Source organism: Ochotona princeps, chromosome 4, assembly GCF_030435755.1.
Source record: "Ochotona princeps isolate mOchPri1 chromosome 4, mOchPri1.hap1, whole genome shotgun sequence".
Taxonomy (NCBI): Eukaryota; Metazoa; Chordata; class Mammalia; order Lagomorpha; family Ochotonidae; genus Ochotona; species Ochotona princeps.
Window position 1 is genome coordinate 52,157,973 of NC_080835.1, and position 26,892 is coordinate 52,184,864.

The 26,892-nt window shown below is 45.5% G+C and overlaps 1 protein-coding gene across 2 annotated transcripts in view; it reads right to left on the reverse strand.

Annotated features, from left to right (window-relative positions):
* Nucleotides 1–26,892, reverse strand: part of CLPB (ClpB family mitochondrial disaggregase) — a 134,416-nt gene that overhangs the window by 47,272 nt on the left and 60,252 nt on the right. Inside the window, exons 5-6 of one of the 2 annotated variants that reach the window (XM_004589919.4) lie at nucleotides 26,798–26,887; nucleotides 12,518–12,646 (exon numbers count right to left, since the gene is read on the reverse strand). In XM_004589919.4, coding sequence (XP_004589976.1) covers nucleotides 12,518–12,646; nucleotides 26,798–26,887 — 219 coding nt within the window. The remainder of the gene's footprint in view (nucleotides 1–12,517; nucleotides 12,647–26,797; nucleotides 26,888–26,892) is intronic. The other variant, XM_004589920.4, reaches the window with a different exon arrangement.

Here is a 26,892-nt window from a genome sequence, read left to right on the forward strand (position 1 = left end):
ACATGTTAGGAGGGTGAAAGGAATCAAGGTAGCAGAATAATTAAGGATGATAATCTGACTTTGGGTTGGAATATCACTGTTATTACCTCCATGTACCCAATATAAATACAAGGATTTCTTCTTGTAAATAACAGGGTAACAAGTGGGAGATTCAATTCAAGGCACCACTGCTAGCTTCAAAGGGATAAGGTGACCAGGCCTAAAATCCTGCCAACCTCTAGAAGATGAGGAAGACAAGAAAACACATTATTTCTGGGAGGAAGGAAGAGATAGGAGGGAGGGAGGGAGGAAGAAAGGCAGGCGGAAAAGGAAGGAAGGAAGAAATTGTGCTGGTACCTTAATTTTGGTCCAGTGGAGCCCAGTTTGGACTTCTCATTTCCAGAACTCTTTTTTTTTTTTAAAGATTTATTATTTTTATTGGAAAGGCGGATATATAGAGAGGAGGAGAGACAGAGAGGAAGATCTTCCATCCAGTGATTCACTCCCCAAGTGAGCGCAACGGCTGGTGCTGCGCCGATCCGAAGCCAGGAACCTGGAACCTCTTCCAGGTCTCCCACGCGGGTGCAGGAACCCAACTTTGGGCTATCCTCAACCGCTTTCCCAGGCCACAAGCAGGGAGCTGGATGGGAAGTGGAGCTGCCGGGATTAGAACCAGCGCCCATATGGGATCCCGGCATGTTCAGGGCGAGGACTTTAGCCGCTAGGCCACGCCGCCGGGCCCCCTCATTTCCAGAACTCTAAGATAATAAATTCATGTTGTTTTAGGACCTTAGTGATACTGTGCTATTGCAGCAATGAGAAAGACACAAAAGGATATGACAAGGACATTCCTGTCCTAGACTTTCTCTGCTGCTGCTTGATATTTCTTGCGCATTTTTAAGAGAAGTCACTATGGTCATATGCCACCCCCCAAGTAAGTCACTCTAGGAACTCTCCACTGACTATAAAATTCAGTCCTCTGTGCTGTCCCCAAGGCCCTGCAGAGCCAAGCTTCCCTGCTGCATAATCCAGCAGGTTGTCAGTTCTGTACAAGTACACAAGGCTCATTTCTGGTGCTGCCCTGCCTGAAAAATTCCTTCTTCCCCTTCACCTGTTTGAGCTGTACATGTTGTCCTGGGATTACACAATGATGCCTTCTACAGTACTGGCACTGGTCCACCTCTTTGCTATCCATTACTCTTGGCTGTATATTCTGGCCCTTGTTGACATTCAATTTAGAGCCCTGATACCTATTGTCCAAAACACACTTCTCCATCTGCTTTGTTTGTAGATGTGCAGTTTCACCAAACCATTATTTTACAATGGGCAGTATAAAAAGAGCTGGGGTCCAGTACAGGAGCCTAGCGGCTAAAGTCCTTGCCTTGTACACACAGGGATCCCATATGGGTACTAGTTCGTGTCCTGGCAGCCCCACTTCCCATCCAATTCCCTGCTTGTGGCCTGGGAAAGCAGTTGAGGATGGCCCAAAGCCTTGGGACCTTACACCCATGTGGGAGACCTAGAAGAGGCTTTGGGCTTCTGGCTTTGGATCAGTGCAGCTCTAGCCGTTGCAGCTGTTTGGAGAGTGAATCAATGGACAGAAGATCTTCCTGTCTCTCCTCCTCTATGTATACCTGACTTTCCAATAGAAAATAATCTTAAAAAAAAATTGAGGCCCTGCATCTTTTATATTTACATACTACCTAGAGAACACTTTAAACTTATTCGACAAACATTTATTGCAGTTATCATGTGTTGAACAAAGTGCAAGGGGTAGGGAACAAAAGCACTACAGATCCAGACCCCCTTTTGGGACCTCACCGAACAGAGGAGACAACAGTTAATCAAATCAAACTCCATGTTGTGGGAAGCAGCAGACAGGAATTACATGTATTACAGAAACCTAGATGGGGAGGATGCTGGTGGTTGGCTGCAGGACAATAATGAATAGTTGCTGAATAAATATGAAGACTCAAATTTGAAATTAGATAAACCAGAGGGCAAGTACTCGTTCCGAGTAACAACATATTAGATGGGAGTTTTGAAATTGCGGTCCAACTATCTTTTTTTTTCCCTTTCAGATTTATTTATTTTCCATCACAAAAGCAGATTTACAGAGGAGAGACAGAAAGATCTGTCAGCTGATCACTCCCCAAATGGCTGCAATGGCTGGAGCTGAGTTGCTCTGAAGCCAGGAACCAGAAGCCACACAGAAACAGGGTCCCAAGGCTTTGGGGGACATCCTCAATTGCTTTCCCAGTCCATAAGCAGGGAGCTAGATGGGAAGTGGAAAGTGCAGCAGGTGGGACACAAACCTGCACCTATATGGGATTCTGGTGCATGCAAGGCAAGGATTTAGCCACTGAGTCATCGTGCCGGGTCCTCTGGCCTTCCTCTGCTGTCTCCCACCTTTTAAAGATTTATTGATTTTTTTATTAGAAAGTCAGATCTACAGAGAGGAGGAGAGACAGAGAGGAAGATCTTTTATCTGCTAATTCACTCCCCAAGTGGCCGCAATGACTGGAGCTGAGCCGATCTGAAGCCAGGAGCCTGGAGTCTCTTCTGGGGGCAGGATCCCAAGGCTTAGAATCATCCTCAACTGCTTTCTCAGCCCACAGGCAGGGAAGTGGATGGGAAGCGGGGCTACTGGGATCAGAACTGGTGTCCATATGGGATCCCATCGTGTGCAAGGCAAGGACTTTAGCCATTAGGCTACTGTGCTGGGCCCATCCTCTACTGCTTTTCCAGGCCACAAACAGGGCGCTGGATGTGAAGTGGAGCAGCCAGGACATGAACTGACACACATATGGGATGTCAGCACTTGCAAGTAGAGGATTAGCTCACTGAGCCAGCACCCCCTCCCCAATCTTATTTACAGATGCTGAAGCTGAGTCTCCAAGGTGAGCGAAAGAACTTAAGTTTGAGGTTCCATACAAGGTAGAATCAGTGCCAGAAACATGGGCGCACTCCCTAGAAACATTAGAACCTAGAGATTCCCTAAAGCTCTTTAAGTGGTAAGCTCCATTTTCTTGAAACAATGAAAAGAATGTAAAATGTTGTTAAGGAAAGGAACTATGATCCAAATATACAGAGAATATCCCTAATGTGTTCTTCCCAGGACACTGCCAGGCTTGTGGAAACAAAAAGGCAGTTTATGAATGCTGGAAGCCAACTCCTTTTGGGAAGGGAATCTTGGTTCTGGCCCCTCTTCCAGTCTGACCCTGCAATAGGCTGACTGCCATTTTGCATACCCTGATCCTCAAATAAACATCCTCTTTTTTTAAAATGTGTGGCCTGCTCTCTACATTCTGCCCCCAAATGGAAGGGGCCTGAGCAGACCGGCAAAAGGGCAATGGGCTGTGCTTTGGCTGATCTGAGTTTTCCTCAGTTGTTTGCGGGCCTGGGGCAGGTGGAGGAGAACACAGGACACAGAACAGACCTGGCCCAGCCTATGCTGACCTCTCCCTCACCCAGGGGAGCCTTGGCCTCCAGCTGCCACTGTTGGCGGTGATGAGCTCATGCCGGATACCAGCCAGGCTCATCTGAGGACTGCTTGGAGCCGATTAAAGCCTTGATGAAATGCGGGTGCCTGTATGGCAGGTGGCTCTGGACAGCATGGGCTCTGGTGACCAGGCTCTAATCTCCAGTTCAACCATGCGATGACTCCCTTACGTCCACAGGAGTCAGGAAGCAGATATACCTTTCCCTGGGGGTGAGCAAGGACAGTTCCACATCCTGCCCTGGGCAAGGGGCTAAGCGCAGGACTCTGGGTCCCTGAGGGTACTTTCTGGGCCTGATGACCCCACGGGCTGCAGTCACAGTACCACTAAACACCTTCACTCCCCACACAGGCCCCCGACTGGACTGCTGGGTCCCTTTGGATGACTAATGGCCTCTCGGCTCACAGGACTTCATCAAGCTCAAGGACAGGCTAATGGCAACATGCCATGTCTCTACATAAATGCCACTTGCTCAGGTCCTTGGTAGGTTCTCACAGAACCCTCTGATCTTCCTTAATAACACATTATTAGCCAATAACTTAGCTAGTAGTATTGTAACTATTTACTTAAATTCTCTATTAGACTTTAGTCTTCAATAGGATAGAGTGCGCAATGATATTTGTTACAGTAACAAACAAACAAACAAACCAACCAACCACTGAGGGCACCAGGGAGCTCACAGGTGAGTTTTTAACAGCATCCTCTGACTCAACACCAGGCTGTCTTAGCCACTGTCCTAACTCTAGGGTGCATGGGGGCTCCTTGCTTTCTGACCCTAACCCTGGGGCACCAATCAGTATTGTGAGGTCTACCCAGGGAAGGGGAGGAGAGCAGAGGACACAGAACAGACCTAGTCTAGCCTATGCTGACATCTGCAGTCACCAGACAGTATATTCTGGGTTTTAACAGGCAAGAAAAAATTTTTTCCCGTTTACACTTTTTTAACAGCTTTACTAAGATATAATGTACACACCATAAAGTTCAGCCACTTAAGGAATACAATTTAATGTTTTTTTAAGTGTACTTATAGTACTGCACAACCACTACAATAATTTTAAAATATTTTCATTCTCTCCAAAAGAGAGACCTCAGACAACTGCTAGCACATAGTAATTTAAGCATCTGTACCCAAATTATCAGAACATTTATAGTGTTTGATCATCTGACATGATCTCCTCATTTTTACAGAGGAAACAATGATGCCAAAGAGGGTGAGGATGTGTAGGGCTAAGGCCATGGCACAGCTGGGGCATTACAATCCTTGGTACTGTATCCTTTGGCTTCTCTGCCAAGCAGTATGCCGATGTGTGTCCCTGGCTATTTGATCCGCCCCACTGAACTTTTTGCTACCTGAACGCAGAGGCCACTCTTTGCTCATCTGTTCCTTCCCTGCCTGGTGTACTAGTGCAGCAGTGATGCTGTACTACCATGTGGTCCACATACTGGTGCCATTCTGCGGACCTTGCGACCAGCCCTTGATGAGATAATTGAAAGTTAAGTGTCTGGATACTTTTATATCAAGTTGCCTGAGTAATTTAATGCCTGTAGAATCTAATGACAAATTTGGGCCTGTATTTTGTAAGCCTTTAAAAAATATTATTTTCCTGATAACATTTACTGTATTCTACAGAAACATTGCTCCATAACAGACTGCAAATTCAAGCCACTGGCACACAGACAAGGTTGTCAGAAGGCTTGAGGAGGCAGGACTGTGCTGAGGCAGCCCACCCCCTTCTTTCTTCTGCTGTTCCGTCTCACTTTGCTTCCTGGCTTCTCATGCGCACGTCAAAAGTAGGTTCTCACCATCGTGCCTTTGCATCTCCAGCCTGCAATGTTCTGTAGACGACTCAGACTTAGCCAGCTTATGCCATCCCCAAGAGACTGACGTGTCTCAAATCTTCCTAACTCCAGCCACTTGTCTCCTGAGCCCCCGACCCATTCACCTAAGTGTTCAACAGGTTCCCTAGTTGTCTGGCAGCTTTTTAATATTAACCTATCATGTGCTGGCTGTGCATGTTTTCCTTCTAGGATAGAGACCAGGTCTCTGTGAGCACAGATTTTACTTGTTAGGGGGATACAGATGACAAACATATTAACAAAGCAACATAATCACCTTAGAGATGGGTAAGTGCAGGAAGATGACAAATGGACTCATAGTAGACAGAATGGCAAACGGAATGACCAACTCTGGGGTCAGGGAAGGCCTTTCTGACACTGGGTTGAGCCTTGAATGATGAGCTCACTCCAAGGAGAGTGACCCAACCACTGGGAGAAGTAGGAACAAAGGCTGTGAAATGGGAAGGAGCTCGATGTGTCAGAGATACGATGGAAGGCCAGTGTTAACAGTGAAGAGCGAAGGGTGGGCGCGCAAAGAGCTGAGGCTGCACAGTCTGTGCTGTGTAGCATCTTGGAGACTCTGGTTAGGAGCTGCAGTCTCATTCTGTTTTCTGTTCAGTAGGAGAAGGACATGACTTGCTCTGGCTACTGTTGGAGAATGGATATAGGAGACATGAGTGGAAACTGAGTGAACAGTTAGGAAGCTATGGGGAGAGTCCAAAAGAGATGACTGTGGCTTGCACTAGTGTTACAGCAACAGAAATGGTTTTAAAAAATGGATTCAAGAGACTCTGGAAACACTCAGTGATTCACTGAAGGATATGGCAAGGAGTGCAACACAAAAACAGAATTCCAGAGTGAGATTTATGGCTTGAAAAACTTGGTAAATAATATAATTTAGACCATACTATATTGAGACCTAGGAGGTAGACATGAGGTCAAACTGCTTTGTTTTTGAAGAGGGGTGATATTAGGGCATGTTTTTATGTCGACAGAAATGAGCCAGCAGGATGTGAGAAATAATCAGAAAACGAGAGGACTCCTGAGGAAGCAAAGCTCTTGAGAAAGCAGAGTTGGAGCCCAGTGCAGAGCTCGTCTTAGGACTTTGACTACTGAGGGAGGAAGGCAGCATCTGGGGGCAGATGCAGGCAGTCAGGTGAAGCAATGGTACAGACACAAGGTCATTCCCTTTCAATTGAGATCTATTTTCTCTGTGAAACAGGAGGTGATCTTGCAAGTTTGGGTGGGAAGGTACTGGCAATTTGAGGGAAGGAGGAGGCCTAAAAAGTTGCTGTGGTCTGGAATAAGACAATGCTTTTGCTATTAATAAAGTGCAATGGGTGGTGAACAGTGCTGAGTGTGTGAGATTTATGATCATAAATGTGAGGTGGGTCCAGTCAGCTTGGTTGTGTAATTTTTGCAGGAATATTTAGCTCTTCAGGTAGAGACACGTATGAAACATAAAGGTTTAACTATGGCTAGTTTGTCAGCAGGATTCAAATCTGAGGGGAGAATGAAGGAAGGATACAAGCAGGCACAGAATGAGACAGACCTGCTCCAAACAGGACTGGAGATTATCCTGTCCTGCCCCCTCCTTCCTCCGGCATTCCTCTCCTCATACCCTTTAGCAGCCCTCCCACCCAGAACCTGGACTTGATCTTGCCTTCTCTCTCGCCATTGGAGCCTACAGATTCTACTCATAAGCCTTTCTGGCATTTTGCCTTCTCTCTTGCCATCGGAGCCTACAGATTCTACTCATAAGCCTTTCTGGCATTTTGCCTTCTCTCTCGCCATTGGAGCCTACAGATTCTACTCATAAGCCTTTCTGGGAGCGGTTCCTTGCTCTCTTTCCCTACTCAAGCTGCCTCAACAAGACAGGTACCATGGCTTTCAAGTGAATCATTTTCTGCAAAAGCACACCAAGATACAACTCAGGGAATGTTAATAAGTTGGACACACCCACACAAGCAGAACATAGGTACAGATGATCAAGGCAGTTCCCCAGAAGCTATTTCCTCTCCCAGTCACTGCCCACTTACTATGCCACTGATTAGTTTTTGTGAGTTTGAACTTTAAGTACCAGGATACAGTAAGGACTCTTCAAATGTCTGGCTTGTGAGCAGCAGGTCATTCATACTGTTGCAAAGAGCAAGAATTCACCCATTCCTGTTGCTGTATCATATTCCACTGTGTAGACATGCCACACCTTATCCATTTAGCTGGAAAACTTCTCAAACACCTGTCACTCTACACATAAAGCCTATCCTGTTCCTCCTTCCCACTGGATGATCAAGTCCCATTTCCTTCACATAGTTTCTAACAGACTTTCACTGGCAGCCCTCCTGCCTCCCATCCTGCCTGACCCTTCCATCCACACTCTATTAATCCAGCTCTTCTGGAGCACTTGTGATGAGCCGATAACTTGCTATTTCCCACTCATGCCTTTGAGCATGCTGTTTCCTCTGTCTTCTCTCCTGTGTACCTGCTAAACCTGCACTGGGGCTGCGGGACTAATGTGTACAACTACCAGGCATTCACCCCAAATTAAAGGTCTCCTAGTAATCCCACTGTACCTTCTACTGAGCTCCATTAACACACTAGAAGGCACTTCTTTGCTAAAATGTGCGATTTTCTCACTGGACTAGTTGGATCATCTTTATCTTCCCGGTGCCCAGGGTGGGACCTGTGACAGGAGGGATGCTTGGTAAGTGTTGGACACATGAAAGAAAAGCCTTGCCCGGAGTGGCTGAGGCTGGAAGAAGTCCTTGGGATGCACTACCCTGACTTCTGTTTTATGGAATAAGAGAGAGATTTGCCCAATGAGGAAAGAAGTGGTTGGTAAAAGAGTCAGGTGTCCAGCTTCAGGCCACAGCTCAGCCTCCTCCGCCACATGCCAGAGGCAAGAATGTGAGAACTTTCAGTGGAGGACATCCAGAGACAAAGCTGATTGGTTCATGTCTGCCTGAATGGCCAGATGGTCAGACAGTGAAGTGGAACAAGGAATGCGGCTTGGAGTTGGGTCCTGATGGCTAGTTAACAGGCTGCTGAGCGAGGCTGTCCGTGCTGGAAAGGTTCTTTGCCTCAGGCGGGATGTGAAGGAATTCAAGCCTGTCTGCATCCGGCTGGTTAACACTGACAACTGGGCCCTCTTCTTGGACACAGTGGAAAGGAGAAGCCATGAAGGTTAGGTTTCTGAAAGCCCTAGTTTTCTGAGGTGAGCACTGGTGGCTGAAAAGCAAGTAGCACTGTGATTACCAAAAGATGGCCAGATCATAATCTAGGCGGCTTGAAGCAGGCAGACCCAGTGGGGCCCTCACAGTGTGCCGAGGGGCAAAGAACTTGTGTCCCAAGAGAAAGCCTCTGGTGGTTTTGGAGATTAATCAGTGCAGCACAGTGTGCTAAACTATGTCGTAAAGAGACAGGAACCAAAAAACACAGTTCTGGCCTTTAATTTACCTCAGTCTATCTAATCCAAAAGCCTGTACCTCATGCCTGGGAGTGGGAAGGTGCAGAAGGCAGGCAGCATGAGAGATGCAGACTGACTGGAGGGAGTCCTGTCAGCCTGAGACAAGTCTTGAAGGGAAATGAGAGGCTCAAAGAACTCCAGAGTACAGGTACCAAGTGGAACACTGGATGCCGCTATAGCACTGTTGGAGTGCTGGGGCAGCCAAGGAAGAATGTTAGGTGAGGAGCAGGCTGGAGCTCCTCTCCAGCCGGGTTAAGAAATTCGAATGGGGGCAGGTGCCTGGCCCAGCAGTTACACCACAGGTTGGGATACCTGTATCCCACATCAGAATGTGTGGGCTTCATGTCTGGCTTGGCCCTGGCTCCTGAATCCAGCTCTCTGTTGGTGTGCATTTCAGGAAGCAACACATGACGGCTCAAGTAGCTGATGTCTTGCCACTCATGTGGGAATCCTGGCCCGAGTTCCTGACTCCTGGTTCTGGCTCCCCTTGGCCACTGCAGGCATATGGGTAGTTGGTCAGAGGAAGCAAACTATTTCTTTCAAATAAAAAGATGGAGCAGGGTGGGGAGGGTGGAGAAAAACAAGTGCTGAGTTTCGCAGTTTTTTTTTTTTTTTTAAGATTTGCTTATGTGACAGAGAGGGGAGAGAGAGGAGAGAGAGAAAAGGAGGGAGAGGAAAAGGGAGGAGGTAGAGGAGTGAGAAGACAGGAGACAACAGAGAGGAGAGTGAGAGAACAGAAGGGAGGAAGGAATATTGTCCATCCATTGGTTCACTTCCTAAACAGCTGCAATGGCTGTAATGGCGGGGGCTGGTCCAGGCAGGAGCCAGCCAGGAACTCCATCTGCATATCCCATGTAGTTGGGCCATCCTCTGCTGCTTTCCTAAGTGCATTAGCAGGGAGCTAGATTCAAAGTGGAGCAGCTGGGACTTTGGTGGTCTCTACGACCTCATCATGCTTGGAGTGGTGAGACTGGCAGCAATTCATAACTGGTGAACTATCAAAACCACTTGAACAAGTATCCCAGAGCATGCCCCACATCCGGCACCTGGGGTGGGTGGGAAACTGGGTGGGGCTTCTCCCTCAATATCTCCCTTTACCTCAGATACATGAAGGAAACAATATGGAAGTAAGTCTTACCCACTTCCCTATAGCCCTTGAACCTTTTTACCGTAATTAACTATGTAAAGAATGTCAAAAATATAATAAAAAAAAGATGCCAGTGTTATAAGCAGCAGCTTAACCCACTGTGCCACAAAGCTGGCCCCAAAGCAGATTGTTTTGGAAATTAATGAAGCCATGTGAAGAGCCATACATGTGTGAGTCCTTACAAAACTCAAAGGCAGGTGGCATCTCTCCACTGCTAGGAAACACTTGGAGTCATTAGTCATTTGCTCAGGATCACACAGTGATCAAGTGCAGGGCTGGGATTAAGATCTTGACTCCAGACCTGACTCTGTTCATCTCCGCAGCCATTCTCAGTTGGGATTTCTCCTTTGAACTACCCACAGCAAATGACCTGAGTCATGACTTCCTTAACGGTCCCAAGCCTAGGAGCACTTTAGCTGCCTGGCAGAGAGGCTAATTCCTGTGTACAATGGATGCATGAGCGCATGAGGGCTCAAATGCCTCCCTGATGGACCTCTGTTTGGGAAGGGCTGCCAGAACTTAGGAAGGTGGACCTGCCAGTGGGGTCACATTCTAGAGAGCAGCCTGCTGCTAAAGTTCCCCGAGTGAGGACCGAAGTACAGCCTTCCAACACAGCAGAAGCAGCCCCTTCCAGAATGAAAAGCCCCAGCACTATGAAAACTCAGGGGGAGCAGCACAGCCGATCAGACAGTCTGGGAAGGTTTCCTGAGGGAAGGAGCTCTTCAAGAGTCTGAGGATTCAGGCAAGAGGAGGGGACACGGGGGTGGTGCAGACAGGCAGTCAAGAGGTCTTTGGGTAGGAGTACAGGCTCCAGGTTGGGAGGGAAAGGGGTCTGAGCTGCAGGGGGGTAGTTTTGACAGTAACTCCTTCCCATGCACCACACACCTGCCAGAGACATCACAGACAGCACTGCTGATCCTCATGCCATCCCTGTGAAGTAGGGGTAAGAAAACAAAGGCTCCCAGCGAAGGGAACACATCCAAGGCAACACAGCAAGGCAGTAGGATAAGGATTCAAACCCAGATTGGCCAGACTTTGACACCTGAGATGCTCTTTCTGTTACACCATGCTGCCTCCTAATGGGCCACAGAGCTTCTTACACCCTAACAGTGGGGGCTTCTGTTCAAAAAGCAAGAAGCGCTGCCTCCTTGCATTGTAATCTTCTAACACACAGGGACCCTGGACCGCAGCTTGACCAACTCCAAGGAAAAGGGTTCAGTAACGACCTTAAAGCATGGCTGGCCTGTGTCCAGGCCTGCCTTGGCTCGCATGGATACAGTTTCCCTCTAAGTGGCTGCAGCAAAGCTGGTGGCAAGTAGAAGTCCAGAAAGCTAGATGAGCAGGAAGGCAAATCTTCTGGAGGTCAGAAGAGGTCAAAAGACTGTGGATGTGTTCCTGGAGACAGCCCCTAGCACAAGAGCGCAGGATCCTGCCTCTCGGTTGGCTGGTCACATACACAGGCAGACCAAGGGAGGTCAAGGGGGGAGGGAGGTCAGAAGTTGGCAGGCCTGAAGGGCCCTGAATGATGGCAACTTGTTCAGGTCTGGGAGGGAGAAGTAAGTGGGTTAATGGTTTTGGCCCTTGCAGCTGGGAGGGTAGGGTAGGGAGTATAATGGATAGTGGCTAAAAAGGCAGGTGGGAGAAATATAAAGGTGGGGGCTCAGGGCATCTGTTCCAAGTCAGTGGGCAGGAATCATGGCCCTGGAACGGCTCAAAGGGCCAGCCCTGGCCTGGGGGGCAGGGTGCAGGGAGCCTCATAAAAGGACCTCTCCTCTCCATTTCAAAGGTGTTCGATCTGGAAGGCTAGGGAGAGGGGCTCCTCACAGAGCTAGTCCTCTGCTGTTTGGGGGTTGGGAGCAGTAGAAATGTAAACTACTAGACAAAGGGTGGGAACACTGCTTGATTTTAAAGCACGGCAGAAAGAAATCCCTGCTACACACTCCAACTCTTAACCACAAAGAAAAAGGTAAGAAGCATGCTGCCAGGGGATGTTTTCCAAGCCTCTTTTTCTGCAAACACTGAATCATCACTCCAAAAGCATCACTCATCCCAGGCACGAGCAGCACATGACCAGGCAGCACTGCCCTTCACAGCACTGATGCCCATCAGGCAGCTCTGGGAAAGGCCCTTGCAGGCGGAGGGAATAGGTGAGGCCTGGGTTTTAAACCAGTGTAAGTGAGGTTGGCAGAAGGTGGCAGGATTGGAGGTTCCTGGGAAGTACCTCCATCCAGTTACTTTTACAAGTGGCTCAACAGGGACTGGAAGTACCTGTCCTTTTCTCCCTTGGTCTGTTCTGGGACTACAGCGGGGGAAGGCAGGACTCTTCTGGGGAGAGCAGCAATCAAGAAAACTCTCCCAGCACATGCTGATAGGCAGTGTAGTGTGGTGTATCCTGCACATACAAAGAACACACACCAGCTGCAGGACAGCAAATCTCATGTGCACACTGCCACTGTGAGGAAGTACAGCCACTCTTGAGGCATTTCCAGCTGTGAGAGGGCCCTAGGAGGTGAGGTACTAGAGTGGAAAGGCTGCCAAGTCCTTCTCTTGGGCCAGCCCCCTCTTCCACCCTACCCACCCTGCTCTTACCTCCATCAAGCAGCTCCTTGACAGTGCGGTAGTCATCGGCAAGGACGGCGTAGTGCAGGGCCGTGCAGCCCTTGAAGCTAGCACGGTTGTTGAGCCGGTTGTTGAAGTCATCCTCTCGGGTGACCAGAACTGCAGGAACAGCAACCCAAAGCCTTCCATTAGCAGCAAATATATAAGTCATCAATCTTAGCTGCTTTCTCTAGGCATTTAATTCACTTGTCCACCCATCTTTCTACTCATTAAACATTAACTGACACCTACTATGTGCTTGGCCATCTGTGCTAGCAACAGGAAGGGTAGCAGGCCAGTGAGTTCACAAAAGTTTATTGACATCTGTTATGTGTTAGGATTCATCTTGGAGCCATAAAATGAATCAGACATGGTCCCTGACCTAATCTGAAAAGGGAAGCAGACAATAAGCAGATGTCTATAGTACTGTTTGAGATAAGTGCTATGCTAGCAGTGTAAAAGGGTGATACGGAAAGCCACAGGGGAGCCTGGCTCTACTTGAACATGAAGAGAGCATCCCAGAGGAGGAAGTAGGCCAGGGAGGGCAGAGCGGAGCAGTGTTAGCTCAAGACAGCTATCTGGAGAATAACCTATCTTCCTGCTCTGAAGATGCTCAGAGTCTAGTGGTGATTAAACTCTAATTTCTAAAAACTTTTAGAAATCATAAAATCAATTGAAATTTGAAATTACAGAAAAGTGCAAGGGACCATTTTCTCTGCAATTTGAAAAACTTTGATGTGTCTCCTTCCAGATTTCATACACACACTCCAGGGCTTCATGTGTATCTGCATGTGTGTTTGTGTCCTACACAACTGGAATTTACTGACTATATAATGTTCTAATCTTTCTATCTTACCTGTTAAACATTCTTAGAAAGGAAAAGGAACAAACATTTCATGTGATCAAGAAACCAAAACCCACAGGCTCACTCTAGCATCAGTTTTCTTGATTATCTCTTTCTAGCTTGGTAAGAGATAATCTAAAATCAGTTTGTTACTTTTACAAGGCTCTCTGGGTTGGGTAATCACACATGTTCCTGTCCACTCTAACACCTGTTATTCTGGCTATTCCCAATTTGGACAATAAACTGCAAAGCAACCCACCTGAGAGGCTTCCCCTGCTCCATGGCAAATGAGATCACAAAGACCAACGTCTATCCTGCCCTGTTGATGAGTTTCTTTCTGCCTTGTATCACTGTGTGCTATTCCCTATAAGTGGTGTTCAGCTGACTTGTATCCTATGTTCCCTCTGTCCCTGGGTTATGTCTTGCCTCTCACCTGAAATGGGATGTATTCAGGTAAGAGGTGGCCTTGCCTAGGGACAAAAGCCAAACAACAACAACAACAATTTTTAACACACTTTTTCAGGTGGTCTTGGGATGCAGCTTGTGTTTCTCCTCCTGCTAGACTGAAAATGCCAGAAGATTGTCATGTTTCCTTCTCCTAACCGATCTCATTTACTGACCTAGTTGGCATGGTCACTTGGCACAACTAATCTGATTTAATTCTCATAACTACAATACAATAAGATTTTTTTTCCCATGTGACAGTTGAGGACACTGAAACTAAGATGTCATGCAATTAGTAACTGGCTAAGCAAAGATTAGAACCTAGGTCCAATCCGAGGCCTCACATTCCTTCAAACCTATCATGCTACCTCACTGTGCAAAGGAGAAAATCAGAACTCTGAGATAGGAGAGCCCAAATGCTCTGGTCCCAGTCCTGGCTTGAACTACATCTGCCTGTCTTGCTCAGGGAAGTGGCAAGCACTCTTTGAAGAACTTGCCTGAGGCTGGCAGCTGGCTGGGGTGGAAATACTTCCACCAAACATTTGAGAAAGTGAGGTTAGAGTAGTGGGTAGCTGGAGCACAGGACCACACTCTCCATCCCCAAATCCATGGTCAGTAGGCTCTCCCACTCCAGGCTGATGACTCCTCAACCCACCCCACCCCAGCACTGTATGACTTTTGTTTCTGAGCAACTAACTTCGTCATCCCACTGCAATGGTATCCACATGTTTTTTCTGAGAGACCCACAGAACCCCCAGCAGAGACCCCCTAACCCACAGCCACAGCAAGTCTTATCACATCATACTGCGCCACAGCAGATTAGGATTACAGAGGAAAGTGGTTGAGGACAACACCTTATTGTCAAGCAGACTGATTATAATCATGCACTGGCCAGGCCAGGAAGGAAAAGAACAGGACAATGAAGAGCTGAAAAGGAATTCAGAGTACAGCACCTCAAAGTCCCTCACACCCCCTGAACTGCCACACAGGATGTGATGAACCTGAGGAAAAGTGATAGCTGGCTCAAGAAAGCCGTACAGCCCAATTCATTTTGCAAAGAAAAGCCATCACTCCTTCAACAAATGCCACTTAATGAGCACCAATGCAGTGGTGGCTTCTGACTTCAGGGAGTTAACAGTCCAAGGCAAACTTTAGAGCACCGAGCAAATGGTTACCAGTCTCCATGCAGCACGCGAGCTACTCCCAGGCTGCTCACCACAGAAGCAGGGGAACTTGAGGGCCACAGCTGGGGCCACTTCGGTCCTTGTGTCAGCTACCACAGGATGCCCATGAGCAGGAGCCCTGCTCCTCTCTGAGCTCTTGTGCTTCTTACCACCACCGTCCTACTCTCCCAAGGCCTGGAACATTCTTCCCCTCTCCCACAACTTTGGCTGGTCAACTCTGCTTCAGTTTCAAGTTTCTGGTGAGAAGTCACTTCCTCCAGTGATACTGCCACAGTCTGAGATCATTTCTGTTGCTAAGAGCTCCCCTAGCAATTTGGGCTTCTCCTGATGACAATATTTATGACACTCTGCTGTACCCACCTGCCTACTGGACTGTTTCCCCACCAGACAAAAAGCTCAGCGAGAACAGCAAGTGTGACCAACGTCTCCCCACTTCAATCCTCAGAGCCGCACTATGCTGGGCCATAAACATATGCTTGACAAATGCTTACTGAATCAGCAAAATACATGACACTAGTATTATCTTTGTTTGTGGAATAGTAACAATGACAACAGTAATACCAGCCAATAAATATGTAGTGAAGGTATCAGAATAAGACTGCTGTATAAGTGAGCTCTGGAGCCAAAACACTTGTACTGGAATTGTAGCTCTGAACTTATAAAATGCAATCTCAGGCAATTTACCCAATCCCTCTGTACCAAGTACCTGGATACAGTAACAGCACCTGCTTCACAGGCTACTGCAAGGATTACATGAGGCACTATGACAAAGGGGCTTGCTACAAAGCCTGGTACATAGTGTTTCCCAGCAAATATATGCCATTATCCATATGCCTAGCCTGCACTTCACAAAGTGTGTTATGCCTGTGGAAAAATGTTTCATGTGGGGAACATCACATCCACCTTTCCTCTTACACAAGTCCAGTGAGCCTGAAAATGCAGTCTGAGTTAAGAACCATCTGTTTCGCCTGGTGTCAATCAGCAGCTACTTGCTGGCCGGCCGGGTTCCTGGTGAGAATACTGCACTCCACAGAACTGAGTAGGGTGTTACCACCTGGAAAGTTTTTTCATTTACTTACTAACTTTGGAATCACCCTGTAAGGTGTACATTTACTCCTGACAGATGAGGGCATCAAAGTGCAGAAGGCCAGCACAATTTGTGACAGAGCTGGGGCCCGGTCCAATTTTGTTGGGTTAGCTCCCCCCCCCATTTTATTATTATTTTATGATATAATTGCATAGGCTCTGGGATTTCTCTTCCCTCTTCCCCAAGCCACTCCCCCCACTGATTTCCCCTGTATTATTACAATAGTATAATTCTTCATAAACCTATCATTCTGCTGTTTAAGTGTATCCTAACACTATGGGCATGGACAATGGCAGAGAGTCCAGTATCCTATTGTCAGGATATTTCACTGTTTCATTGGGAGTCCATCTTTGATTGACATAAAGATGCATACTGCAGTGTATACTCATATCTGGATATGATAGTCTCTATTACACAGTAACTATACATCCCTTTAAATGAAAAGCCATAAAACAAAATCAATAACGGGAAGAAAAACAGAAATTTAAAATGCCATGAAGTTAAATAACATGCTACTGAATGACTAATGTATCGGTGAAGAAATGAAAAAGAAAATCAAGAACCTTCTTGAGGAAAATGTTGCTATTGTATGGCCTATGAGCCAGTGAAGAATTTAACAACAAAAAAAACTTTTGAAGAAATGAAAGTAGAAACAAAAACACTGAAATCCATGATATATATATTCTGCTGATCTTTGTTGTTGAGAAGTATCTCCTGTAGGCAACAGATAGATGGGTTTTGATTTTTGTTCTTGTCCACTAATCTATGACATCTGATTGATGAGTTTAAGCCATTTATGTTCAGGGTTAATATAAATAGGTGGTAATTTGGTTCTGTCATTTTAGCATGGGGTGTTCATTGTTTAATTTAGTTTTCTGTTGTCATTTAAGTGGGATGTTCTTTATATTTGCCTTCGGTTTTGGTGAGTGCTATTCCTTTTCTCTGTCAAGAAAACATCTAAGTATCATTTGCAGGGGAAGTCTGAAAGAAGCATATTTTTTGAGTTTTACTGTGGAAGAATTTTATTTCATTTTCAAAGACAAAGAAAAACTCTGTTAGGTAATTTATTCTGGGCTGACAATTTTTCTGCTTTAAAATTTGCAGTATGTCAGTCCATTCTCTTCTGGCTTATAGTTTCCTCTGAGAGGTCAGCTGTGAGTCTGAATGGGGCTCCTCTAAATGTTAATTGATTTTTTTTTCAGATGCATATTTCAGGATCTTTTCCTTATGTTCGACTGAAGACAGCTTATCACGTGTCATGGCGATCATCACTTTTGGTCAATCCTATTGGGAGTTCTGTATCCCTCTTGTATGTTGTATATTGCTTGTATATTGCTTCCCAATTCCTTTCCAGATTAGGCAAGTTTTCATTTAACATTTCATTGAATATATCTTTAAGCTTAGCTTCTCTTTTCGGGCTTCCTGGAACTCCCTTGACTCTTATATTTGGCCTTTTAATAGTGTCTCTTAATTCTTGAATGCATTCTTTGGCTTGATCCAGCTTTATTTTTAGCTTTTTAATTGCTTCTCCATTGTGGCAAGAAATATCTTCCAATTCTGAGACTTTTTTCTTCTGCCTCATTCAGAATTCTATTGTTGAGGCTTTCCACTGAGTTTTTAATTTGCTCCACTGTGTCCTTCACTCCTAATAATTCTGCTTGGTTTTGTTTCAATGTTGCTATTTCCCGTGTAACATATTCCTTAAATTCCTGCATGTTTCTCTCATTGCTGGTAAGTAGCTTTATATCAAAATTTTTAATCCCCCATTTCCTTGATATAGGCCTCAGTTAACCCTTGGCAAAGGCTTTTTGCTTCTTTGCAGGGGAATCTTCAGTAATATTCATTGTGCCTCTATCTCTTCTTTTGCTCCTGCTCATTGTACTTCTGGTTAGCAGATTCTTCTCCTTAGGGCAGCCTTCTAAGCTGTGTCACCCATAGGTCTATAGTTCGATTTTACGTATTGCTTTTGGTACCCAGTTTTTCATTCGTAATTACTTGTGCCACTCCCTCCAGCAAGTTTCAGGCTTGGCTTCTTGCATTAGGATTTTACCATGGTCTTTGTAGCCCTAGCTCCTGGCTCTCCACTATCCACCTCCTGTGATCCAGCGCTGTGGCTGCACCATTGCCTACACACCCTTTCTTTCACTTCCAGTTCGAACAGTTCCCAGGATTAGGGAGACACTAAATATCTTAAATATCTGGGTTGTTGGTGGTGATGATCTTGCCAGAACCTACTGGCTGTTAAGTCTGAGGGCCATTTGGATTTATTCTGGGTGGGACTCGCAGGATGCTAAAGTCGGTACTATTTTCCTGTGGGACCAGTACAGTGCACTGAGTTGGAAATCAGTTCACTTTCAGCTTAGCATATGCACAGCTCATTGTTGTCCCTGCAGTCCCACAGCCTTTGCCACACTACACAAAATGGTACCTGACGTGGCACTGCTGGGGGTCTGGGCTGTGAAATCTACCCTGTTCTGTACCACCTGCTTTGGGTTTGCTGCTCTGTATGCTCTTGGTTGGATCAAACACGTCAGTAGAATGGGCAGTTCTTTGCCTGGGTCACTTCCTGAGCTCCTGGTGAATTTCCATTCCCACCTGGCTTCTAGTGGAGCTCAATTGCTACCTGCTGACTGCTCTTGGGGTATCTAGTCATTGCAACACCACTGCATTGTCTCTGCTGCTTCCCCATGTCCATGGGTCTCCAGGTTCCCCTCTGCTTTCAGAGTATCTTCTCTTATTTCCTGGAATCTATTGTCTCTGCATCACCCTGGCTAGTGATTCTCTGCTTAAACATGTCTTTACCCTATTCTGTCATCTTGATTCTTTCTTGCTTTGTGCTTTTAACATGAAGTCCTTGCCCCATTATCCAGTGCTAGCAGCTGTCCCAGAAGACTTGCTGAAACCCCTGGCTCATCAGATTTCACAATGGCCATGCTATGTGGCTGAGGGTGGAGAGGCAATGGGGAGAAGTACACACCCTCACCGGCCCTCACTGAGGAAGGAAGGGAGTGCACACCTGCAGATGCTCCCCTAATTCATCCATCCAGGGCTCTCACCAGCAGCCATCATGGGTGGCTTTCCAGGTCTGCATTTATAGCTGGTTCTCGGTTGGTGAACTGTTATTTCCCAACAGTGACATCTGCCAGCCTGTACCCTGGACAGGGCGAGACCAGGTTGGTCTCCTGCTTCTCCCAGCCAGCCCTTCCCGTCCCTTCAGCAGTGCTATGCCCCTAAGGCAACAGAAGAAATGATGTAGCACAACTCTCACAGCCTTCCATTTCCACCCATGTCTTTTTAGGATTAAAACACGTATGCCTAGGTGCTATGATTAAGTCTAAGAGCTGTGGCAAGTCCGTGCCCAAATCAGCAGTGCCAGAGAGTCAGCAGAGGTGGAAAGTGGTTCCTGAAGCTCTGTTGGCAACCCCAGCCACATGTCGGCACTGCTCAGTCTGCAAAACATGCACCTTCTCCTGAAGAGAAACTGCTATTTAGCGGGCCACACAGTCCTGAATCTGAACTTGGTCACTTATCTACTATCTGTAAAATCAGTCTAAGTAATCTGAAGACTACTAAATAAATACTAAAACAATCAAATATGATGAACAGGCCTTTAATAATATTACTGCAAACATGTTTTAATGCTGTTTTCTCCCTGGGAATAGGCACTAGGGACACAGAAATGGAGGAGATATGGCCAAGACACTAAATCAATTAGGGGCCACTTAAAAAAAAACAACAGGTAAAGTCAGTGGTCTCCAGATACCAACAGCTTTGCTGCACTGCCCACTTGTGCAGAAGAGAGCAACCCTAGCTGAGTCCCTTTCCCTCAGACTTGGCCTTTATCAGCCATTCCCAGGAGCCGGGGCTATGGAAGGGCACCAGGGAGGCCTCAGGAGTCTCATATGATTCAACTCCTTTGGCTCATCATTTTCTTCCTTTCCACTGCCAGTCAAACCACAAGGAGTGTGGAGGGCTTCCACATAATCGCCTAGGGGATGAAGGGAATTCATACCAATAGAGTTTCACTCATACATCTCACTATCCTACTGCAGCAGTGGGTGCTGCAGTTTTGCCTCTTATGCATGTCTTCACCGAGGGGATAGCGCAAGAGGGAGACTCCCTGGGCTAGGTCAACAATGGCCCATGGGAGTCCCTTACTTCCTTTGATAGCCTTTGATAAGTGACCTTGTCTCTGTAAATCTGCCTTTCCAGTAAAAAAAAAAGGGGGGGGGGCTTAAAAAAAGTTATAACAACAACAACAACAACAACAAAAACCCCAAAACCAAAACTAAAACTCCTCACCAGTCCTGGGAGCTATACCCTCTACCTGCATTCCTCTTTTGGCTTTCCAAGTTTTCTCCTAGTTGGTCCTGGTTAATTTCTCCAGATTTCCTACTCAAGTCCTTCCCTGCTCCTTCCTGTTAGTGCAGGCTCTCATAAGAGAACCCTATGATCCCACCAGGAATCCTCAGTGGGCAGTATCTTAGAGCATGGGGACGGAATCAAACTGGTAAGCAAAACTCACTATGTAAACTCTTTAATATCTTGGAGAATTAGCTTCTCTGACTGCAAAACCGAGGGAACAACTTGCATTTTCTAACACACTGGTCACTCAACACCATGTTAATTAACTTCATAATATTGTTAATTTCGATGTTTCTTCCTGTTGTTGAAGTTGTGTAGTGACATCTCATTGGAGGAGATGATATTCTGCCAGCTCTACTTTCAGACCAAGGATGGTCTCCCAATGAAACTGCTGAATGTATCTAGACAATAAGATGCTGGACTCTCTGCATGGTCCATGCCCGCAATGAAGGAATCATGACTGGTTATGATCTGTACTACTGTAACAATATGGAGGAATTCAATATGGGGAGAGGGCTGGGGAGGGGCTGGGGGAATCCCAGTGCCTATGAAACCGTGTCATAAAATGATATTTTATATATATATATAAAACAAAACAAAACAAAACCCAAAAAACCTAGGGGACAATACTTACCCACAATATTCAACACCAAACCCAACAGAAAACAGACCATGGACCTGAACAGACATTTCTCCAAGTAAGATACACAAATGGCCAGAGAGCTCATGGAGAGATGCTCAGTGTCATTAGCCACTAAAGAGAGTCAATTCAGACCCACAGTGAAATAGCATTTCACATCCACCGATGATGATGATGATGATGATGATGATGATGACACTAGAAGACGGCAATAGGAGTGGGTGAGGATATGGAAAACTTGGAACTCTCTGACACACGGCTGCTGGGGATGTTATATGGCACAGCCACTTCAGAAACCAGTTTGGCAGATCAATAAAAGATGAAAAACATCAAGTTACTATGTGGATCCAAAGTTCTACTTGTATTACCTTCAGAAAATTGAAAACATTATGTATACAGAATAACTTGTATACAAATAATAGCAGCATTATGCACAACAGCCCAAAGTTGAAACTTTCAACTGTTGGATAAACAAAATGTGGTGTTAACCACAGAGTTATTATTCAACGATTCAACCATAAAAACTACAAAATACTGATAAACACTACATGTATAAAGCACCACACTCAGTGAAAGAGGCCAGTCACAACAGACTACATACCACAGATCCCATGGAAATAAAGCATCCTATCAGGCAGATAATGATTGTCAGATGTTGGAGACAGCTGACAGGAAATGGGAAATGGAGGATAACTGATAATAGAGACGGGCCTTCCTTAATAAGGTGATGAAAAGGTTCTAAATATTGCACAGACACTTGGCATAGTAGATAAGATACTACTTGGGATGCAGACAAAGGTTCAAGTTCTGGCTCTGCTTCAGATTTTAGCTTCTTGTTAATGTGTACCATGGGAGGCTGATGGCTCAAGTAATTGGATTCCTATTAGCCACATGGGACACTTGGACTGAGTTCTGGACTTCTACCTTCAATCTAGTCAAACTCTGGCTACTGTTGGCATAAGGGGAGTAAAACAGGGGCTGGAAGTTCTTTTGTCTCTCAGCTTTTCAAATAAAACGAAAATAGTAAAAAAAATTAGAGGTTTTAAAATTTATTGGGCTGATTATTGCACACTCATAAGTATACTATAAATCAGTGAACTTTATTACATATATTACAGGTGGTTGTATAGTATGTAGATTATATCTTAAAACTGTTATGTTAAAAAAATTAAGGTAAGGATCTGAGCATATGGCCAATTGGCAAAGGATTGAATTACCATGTCCTTTCCTTTTCCTGGTTCCAGGCTGACTTTGAACAGAATTACCCCAACACTACAGAACATGTCTGTTGTGTACATACCTCTACTACATACTCAGTGGAAGGTCACAGTTGAGCCCTGAAGGCTAATAACCCAAGATCCAATCTTCCTCAAGTACTCAAAAACTAAGCATGTCTTACAGTAGTAACAAAATAATGGCTTTCATTTATTGAATGCTCATGTGCTTGTAGCCTTGTAAGTACTTTCTTTAAAACCATACATAGCATGTCATATTATTCCTATTTAATAAACAAAGAAATTGAGACTTAGAGAAGTTACATAACTGGCCTAAAGATAATGGCAGAGCTGTCTGCTCAACTCAAAGGCTTATTACTCATTTTTCCTACACAATTACATTCCTTTTTTTATACTTTCCTTTTTTAACTCACATCTTAACACACATTGGACAATTCAGCAGCCTGATTTTCCTGGATCTCCCTTCCCCTTATGTGTTCTAGCAATGCCTTAAGTTACATCAAATTAGTTTGCACTTTCCTTTACATAGTCCTGAGTGTTGTCAACTTGTTTCATTTGTAGACTCTTTTTTTTTCGTGATTGTTTTTTTTTATTTTTTTATTTTTAAAAATTTTTATTACAAAGTCAGATATACTGAGAGGAGGAGAGATAGCGAGGAAGTGGAGCTGCCGGGATTAGAACCAGCAGCCATATGGGATCAAGGCGAGGACCAGCCACTAGGCCACGCCGCCGAGCCCCATTTGTAGACTCTTGAACACTGGTAAATACCTGATAAACACTAAAGTGAGTAACTGCTATGTTTGTCTCCCCAAGCAGAAAACAGGTTCTTGAATGACAGGGAGATCCAGATCTTTTGCTGTTTCATGCAGAAGAAACACTCACAGTCCTCTAGTCTGTGGCTGGAGAGCTAGCTCCACTTGAAACAGGTTTTTATAGTCACCATGCTTTCTGTCCACAGACTAGAAATTTTCTCCTTAGGAATAGGACCTTGGTCACCTCTATCCCACACCTTTGTGTGCTGTGAGTACTGGCACACAGCAGGAGGGAAGCAAAGGTTTGATGAATTAAAGAAAAGACAGAGACAGCACTTAGTCCACTGGAGACATGTCAAGGGCAACCTTCCACAGGGACCCCAAGCTCATCTTTCACACTCATGAAAGGAAAGGGGGATGCCTGGGAGGCTGGGAAGGAACTTGAAGACAGGCTGTTGATCTTACACATGGCCATAGATAGTGTAGCATCCTCTCTGACCAGGAGCACCGGTATCTCACCTTCACATTCTCAAATTCAAAAGGCAGTGCAGACTACTAAGAATCTATCACTCTGCAGAACCATCCAGATTCTCCTTGAATCTCCTTTTCTTCCTTAAGATGTGGGTATCTGGATCCCTTTAATTTGTCCTATAACTACTTTGAGCTCATATTCTTCCTTTCTAGTCAAAGCAGTACTCAGCTCTGGAGAGCTTCTGGGGTGAACTGACATGAGCTCTGCCCTCTGCCCTTAGCCAATGATGCTACTGGCTTAGCCAATCCTAGTCCCTTCATGCTCCCACGGCTATACCTGCTTGCCTCTTCTCTGCCTTTTCTTTGAGATGTTAAAAACTCGCAGTAAAAAACAAATACAAAATGCTGTAATTAATAGCCAATTCCAAGCCAACCCAGCATCTCTACTAATAAACCTCAACACTTACAAAAAGAACAATAAATTCTACTCCTCTCTGGTTCTGAGGTGGTCTCTTTTATATACTCTGTGTGTGTGTGTATGTATGTGGGTAAGTGTGTCTACATATATATTTATTTTCCTTTATTTCCCATCCAGGGAGGGGCAGAATAATGAACTGCGTGCGTCAGGGAAGATGAATCTGAGATACTAGGGAGCAGTGCAGTAAAAAGATTAAAGTGTTATTATTGTTGGTTTTTTTTCCCCCCATGGTCCATTGTGACAGCTCGACCGTCATCTGTAAAAAATGTCTCAGCGAGAGATAATCATCGGAAACTCAATAAAGCGTCAGGGGGAGCCTCAGCCCCCATCAATCACTGGGTGCCTGGAAAATTTCAGCCCTCTGTCTCCCTTCCTGCTATCCATATAAATGTCTCTAATATATTTTGTGTGGTGTGTGGGACCCAGCCCTGATTTGGAACTTTTGATGAAAAAATATTTATACACGAAATATGTAAATCAGTTAAAATCACAGACTAGTTCTTTGCTACCCTAGCACACATTCTTATTTTTATAAATGCACCAAATTTATTCTTTTTAATAAAATATGTCAACTAGTCTATCTCCATCTCCTAGTGCATGCATGCGTGTGTGTGTGTGTGTTTAGAAGGCTAAAAGGATGGAAACAATTAGCCTAACTGGCTGATACACTTAATCTTGAAGTTGGTCACAGTGCCTGATGGACTGACAGTGCACTGTCCATCCTGGTGACTCCATGGTGGCTGGCACTACTGAAAAATGACACGTAGAGGGCCCAGCGGCATGGCCTAGTGGCTAAAGTCCTCGCCTTGAAAGCCCTGGGATCCCATATGGGCGCCGGTTCTAATCCCGGAATCTCCACTTCCCATCCAGCTCCCTGCTTGTGGCCTGGGAAAGCAGTGGAGGACGGCCCAATGCATTGGGACCCTGCACCCGTGTGGGAGACCCAGAAGAGGTTCCTGGTTCCCGGCTTCAGATCGGCGCATACCAGCCCGTTGCGGCTCACCTGGGGAGTGAAACATCGGTTGGAAGATCTTCCTCTCTGTCTCTCCTCCTCTCAGTATATCTGGCTTTCCAATAATAATAAAATCTTAAAAAAAAAAAAATGACACGTAGAACCACTGGCCCTGAAGCTGCGACAAGGCTCTGAGTGGGCCTAGACAGGGATGAGAACGAGGCCAGGACATTATAAAAACATAACCCAGCTTATAATAAGCCCAAGGCTATGGGTCAGCCAGAGGTCCTGAACTAAGTGTGGGACTCACACACTGGCTGATATGTTGTTGGGTTCAATGTAACAGCAGGAGACAGTTCTGCTGGCATTTGCTATCATTATCTGCCTTTGGTTTCCCCTAGTGTCTATATAGAAAGGTGCCAAGGACATACAGCAAGTATCTGCAAATGGGACCTGCTGCTGTGGCTCCTAATGACTCATTACTGCCTTCCACTGCTTCTTATTCTAGAAGGAGTCAGTCCTGCATTTGTCTCTCCTCTAGGATCTCCAAGGTACGTTAACAGCAAGTGTCTTGGGTAGCTACAGTCTCCTAACACTGCATCTTTACTACTAACGAGCCCTGCATAAACATTTTTTTTTGTTATGTGGATGCTGCACCTTAATTAGCACAAGCTTCCTTACCAGCCTGAAACTTAATTCCTATTTCTTGTTTCTGTTACGGACACCACATACCCCATTCTCTACTGATACCCAACCTCACCCAGCTATCAGCCCTCCAGACAGCTACGTAAAACCTTCCTAGACTTTAAAAGCTCAAGTATCATTTTATTTCCTTGACTGTTTCAGCCAAACATTCTTTCCTCTGGGCTCTAACAGTCCTTGGTGTCTATGCCTCTGACTGGACCCTTGTCAAATACTGTCTTGGTTATGTCTTCAATCTTTATGGCTATAAAGGACTGCTCTTGTTAGAATCTACACAAAAATGATGCCTTGTATTTTCTCATTTTGATTCTTATTAATAAGAAAATAAGCTCAGAGGGAAAAAGAATTGCCCAAGGTCACGTAGTTAGGTGATGGCCCAGTTATTCCTTTGATTCCCAGTAATATTTGGCTCCTGGAAGTTAGCAGTTTGCTTCTACAGAACAGCATCTGGAAGGCTGTGCCAAAGTCTCTCTGACATTAGCTGCATCAGATGATAATGTGGACAATGATAATGACGCATAAGCACAGATTTGCATCAGTGGGGCTCCTTCTGTATCCCAGATTTTAGGTGCAGGAAGACTATTTCTGACTCTCCACTAACCTGTACTTTACACTTAGGTAGTCAGAGCCTATGAAGCTGCTGAAGATTGCTGCCGTTGTCACAACAATGAAGTTTTCTTGCACACCCATCATACCATGGCAATCTATGAGGGAGGCTTAAATTGGCAAAATAAGGTGGTCTCTTCTTAGAAGGTAAAAGTCTAGATGAGATTTTAAGCAGGCCAACCACCAGATCACCAAGTTATTTACAGTGGGGTCTTGTTGGAAAAGCAAAATCCTGGGTTGCATATCAGGTCTATCTATGGGGTAAAAATCTCCAGCAGTGGGACCTAGGACTTTGTTTTGACAGGTTCTCTAGGAGAGAGAACCTCTACAGTTCCATCTAAGTTTGTGCTCTCCACAGGCCTAAGTTTTCTCTGCAGGGACTGGGTGGGTATGCAGTGGTTAACTTAAACACTGGATGGTTAGCTTAGAGGATAAGATGGTAGGATAAGACTACTCTAGAGCATGTGCTGGGTGGGGGAAAGAAATAAAGTATATAGATCAATTCCATTACCGCCAGTAGGAACTCCTAGCCACCTCCTGAACTCCAGGGCACTTGTCCACTGGTTTGTGACACGCCAGCTTGCACCATCCTGTCCCCCATCTGAA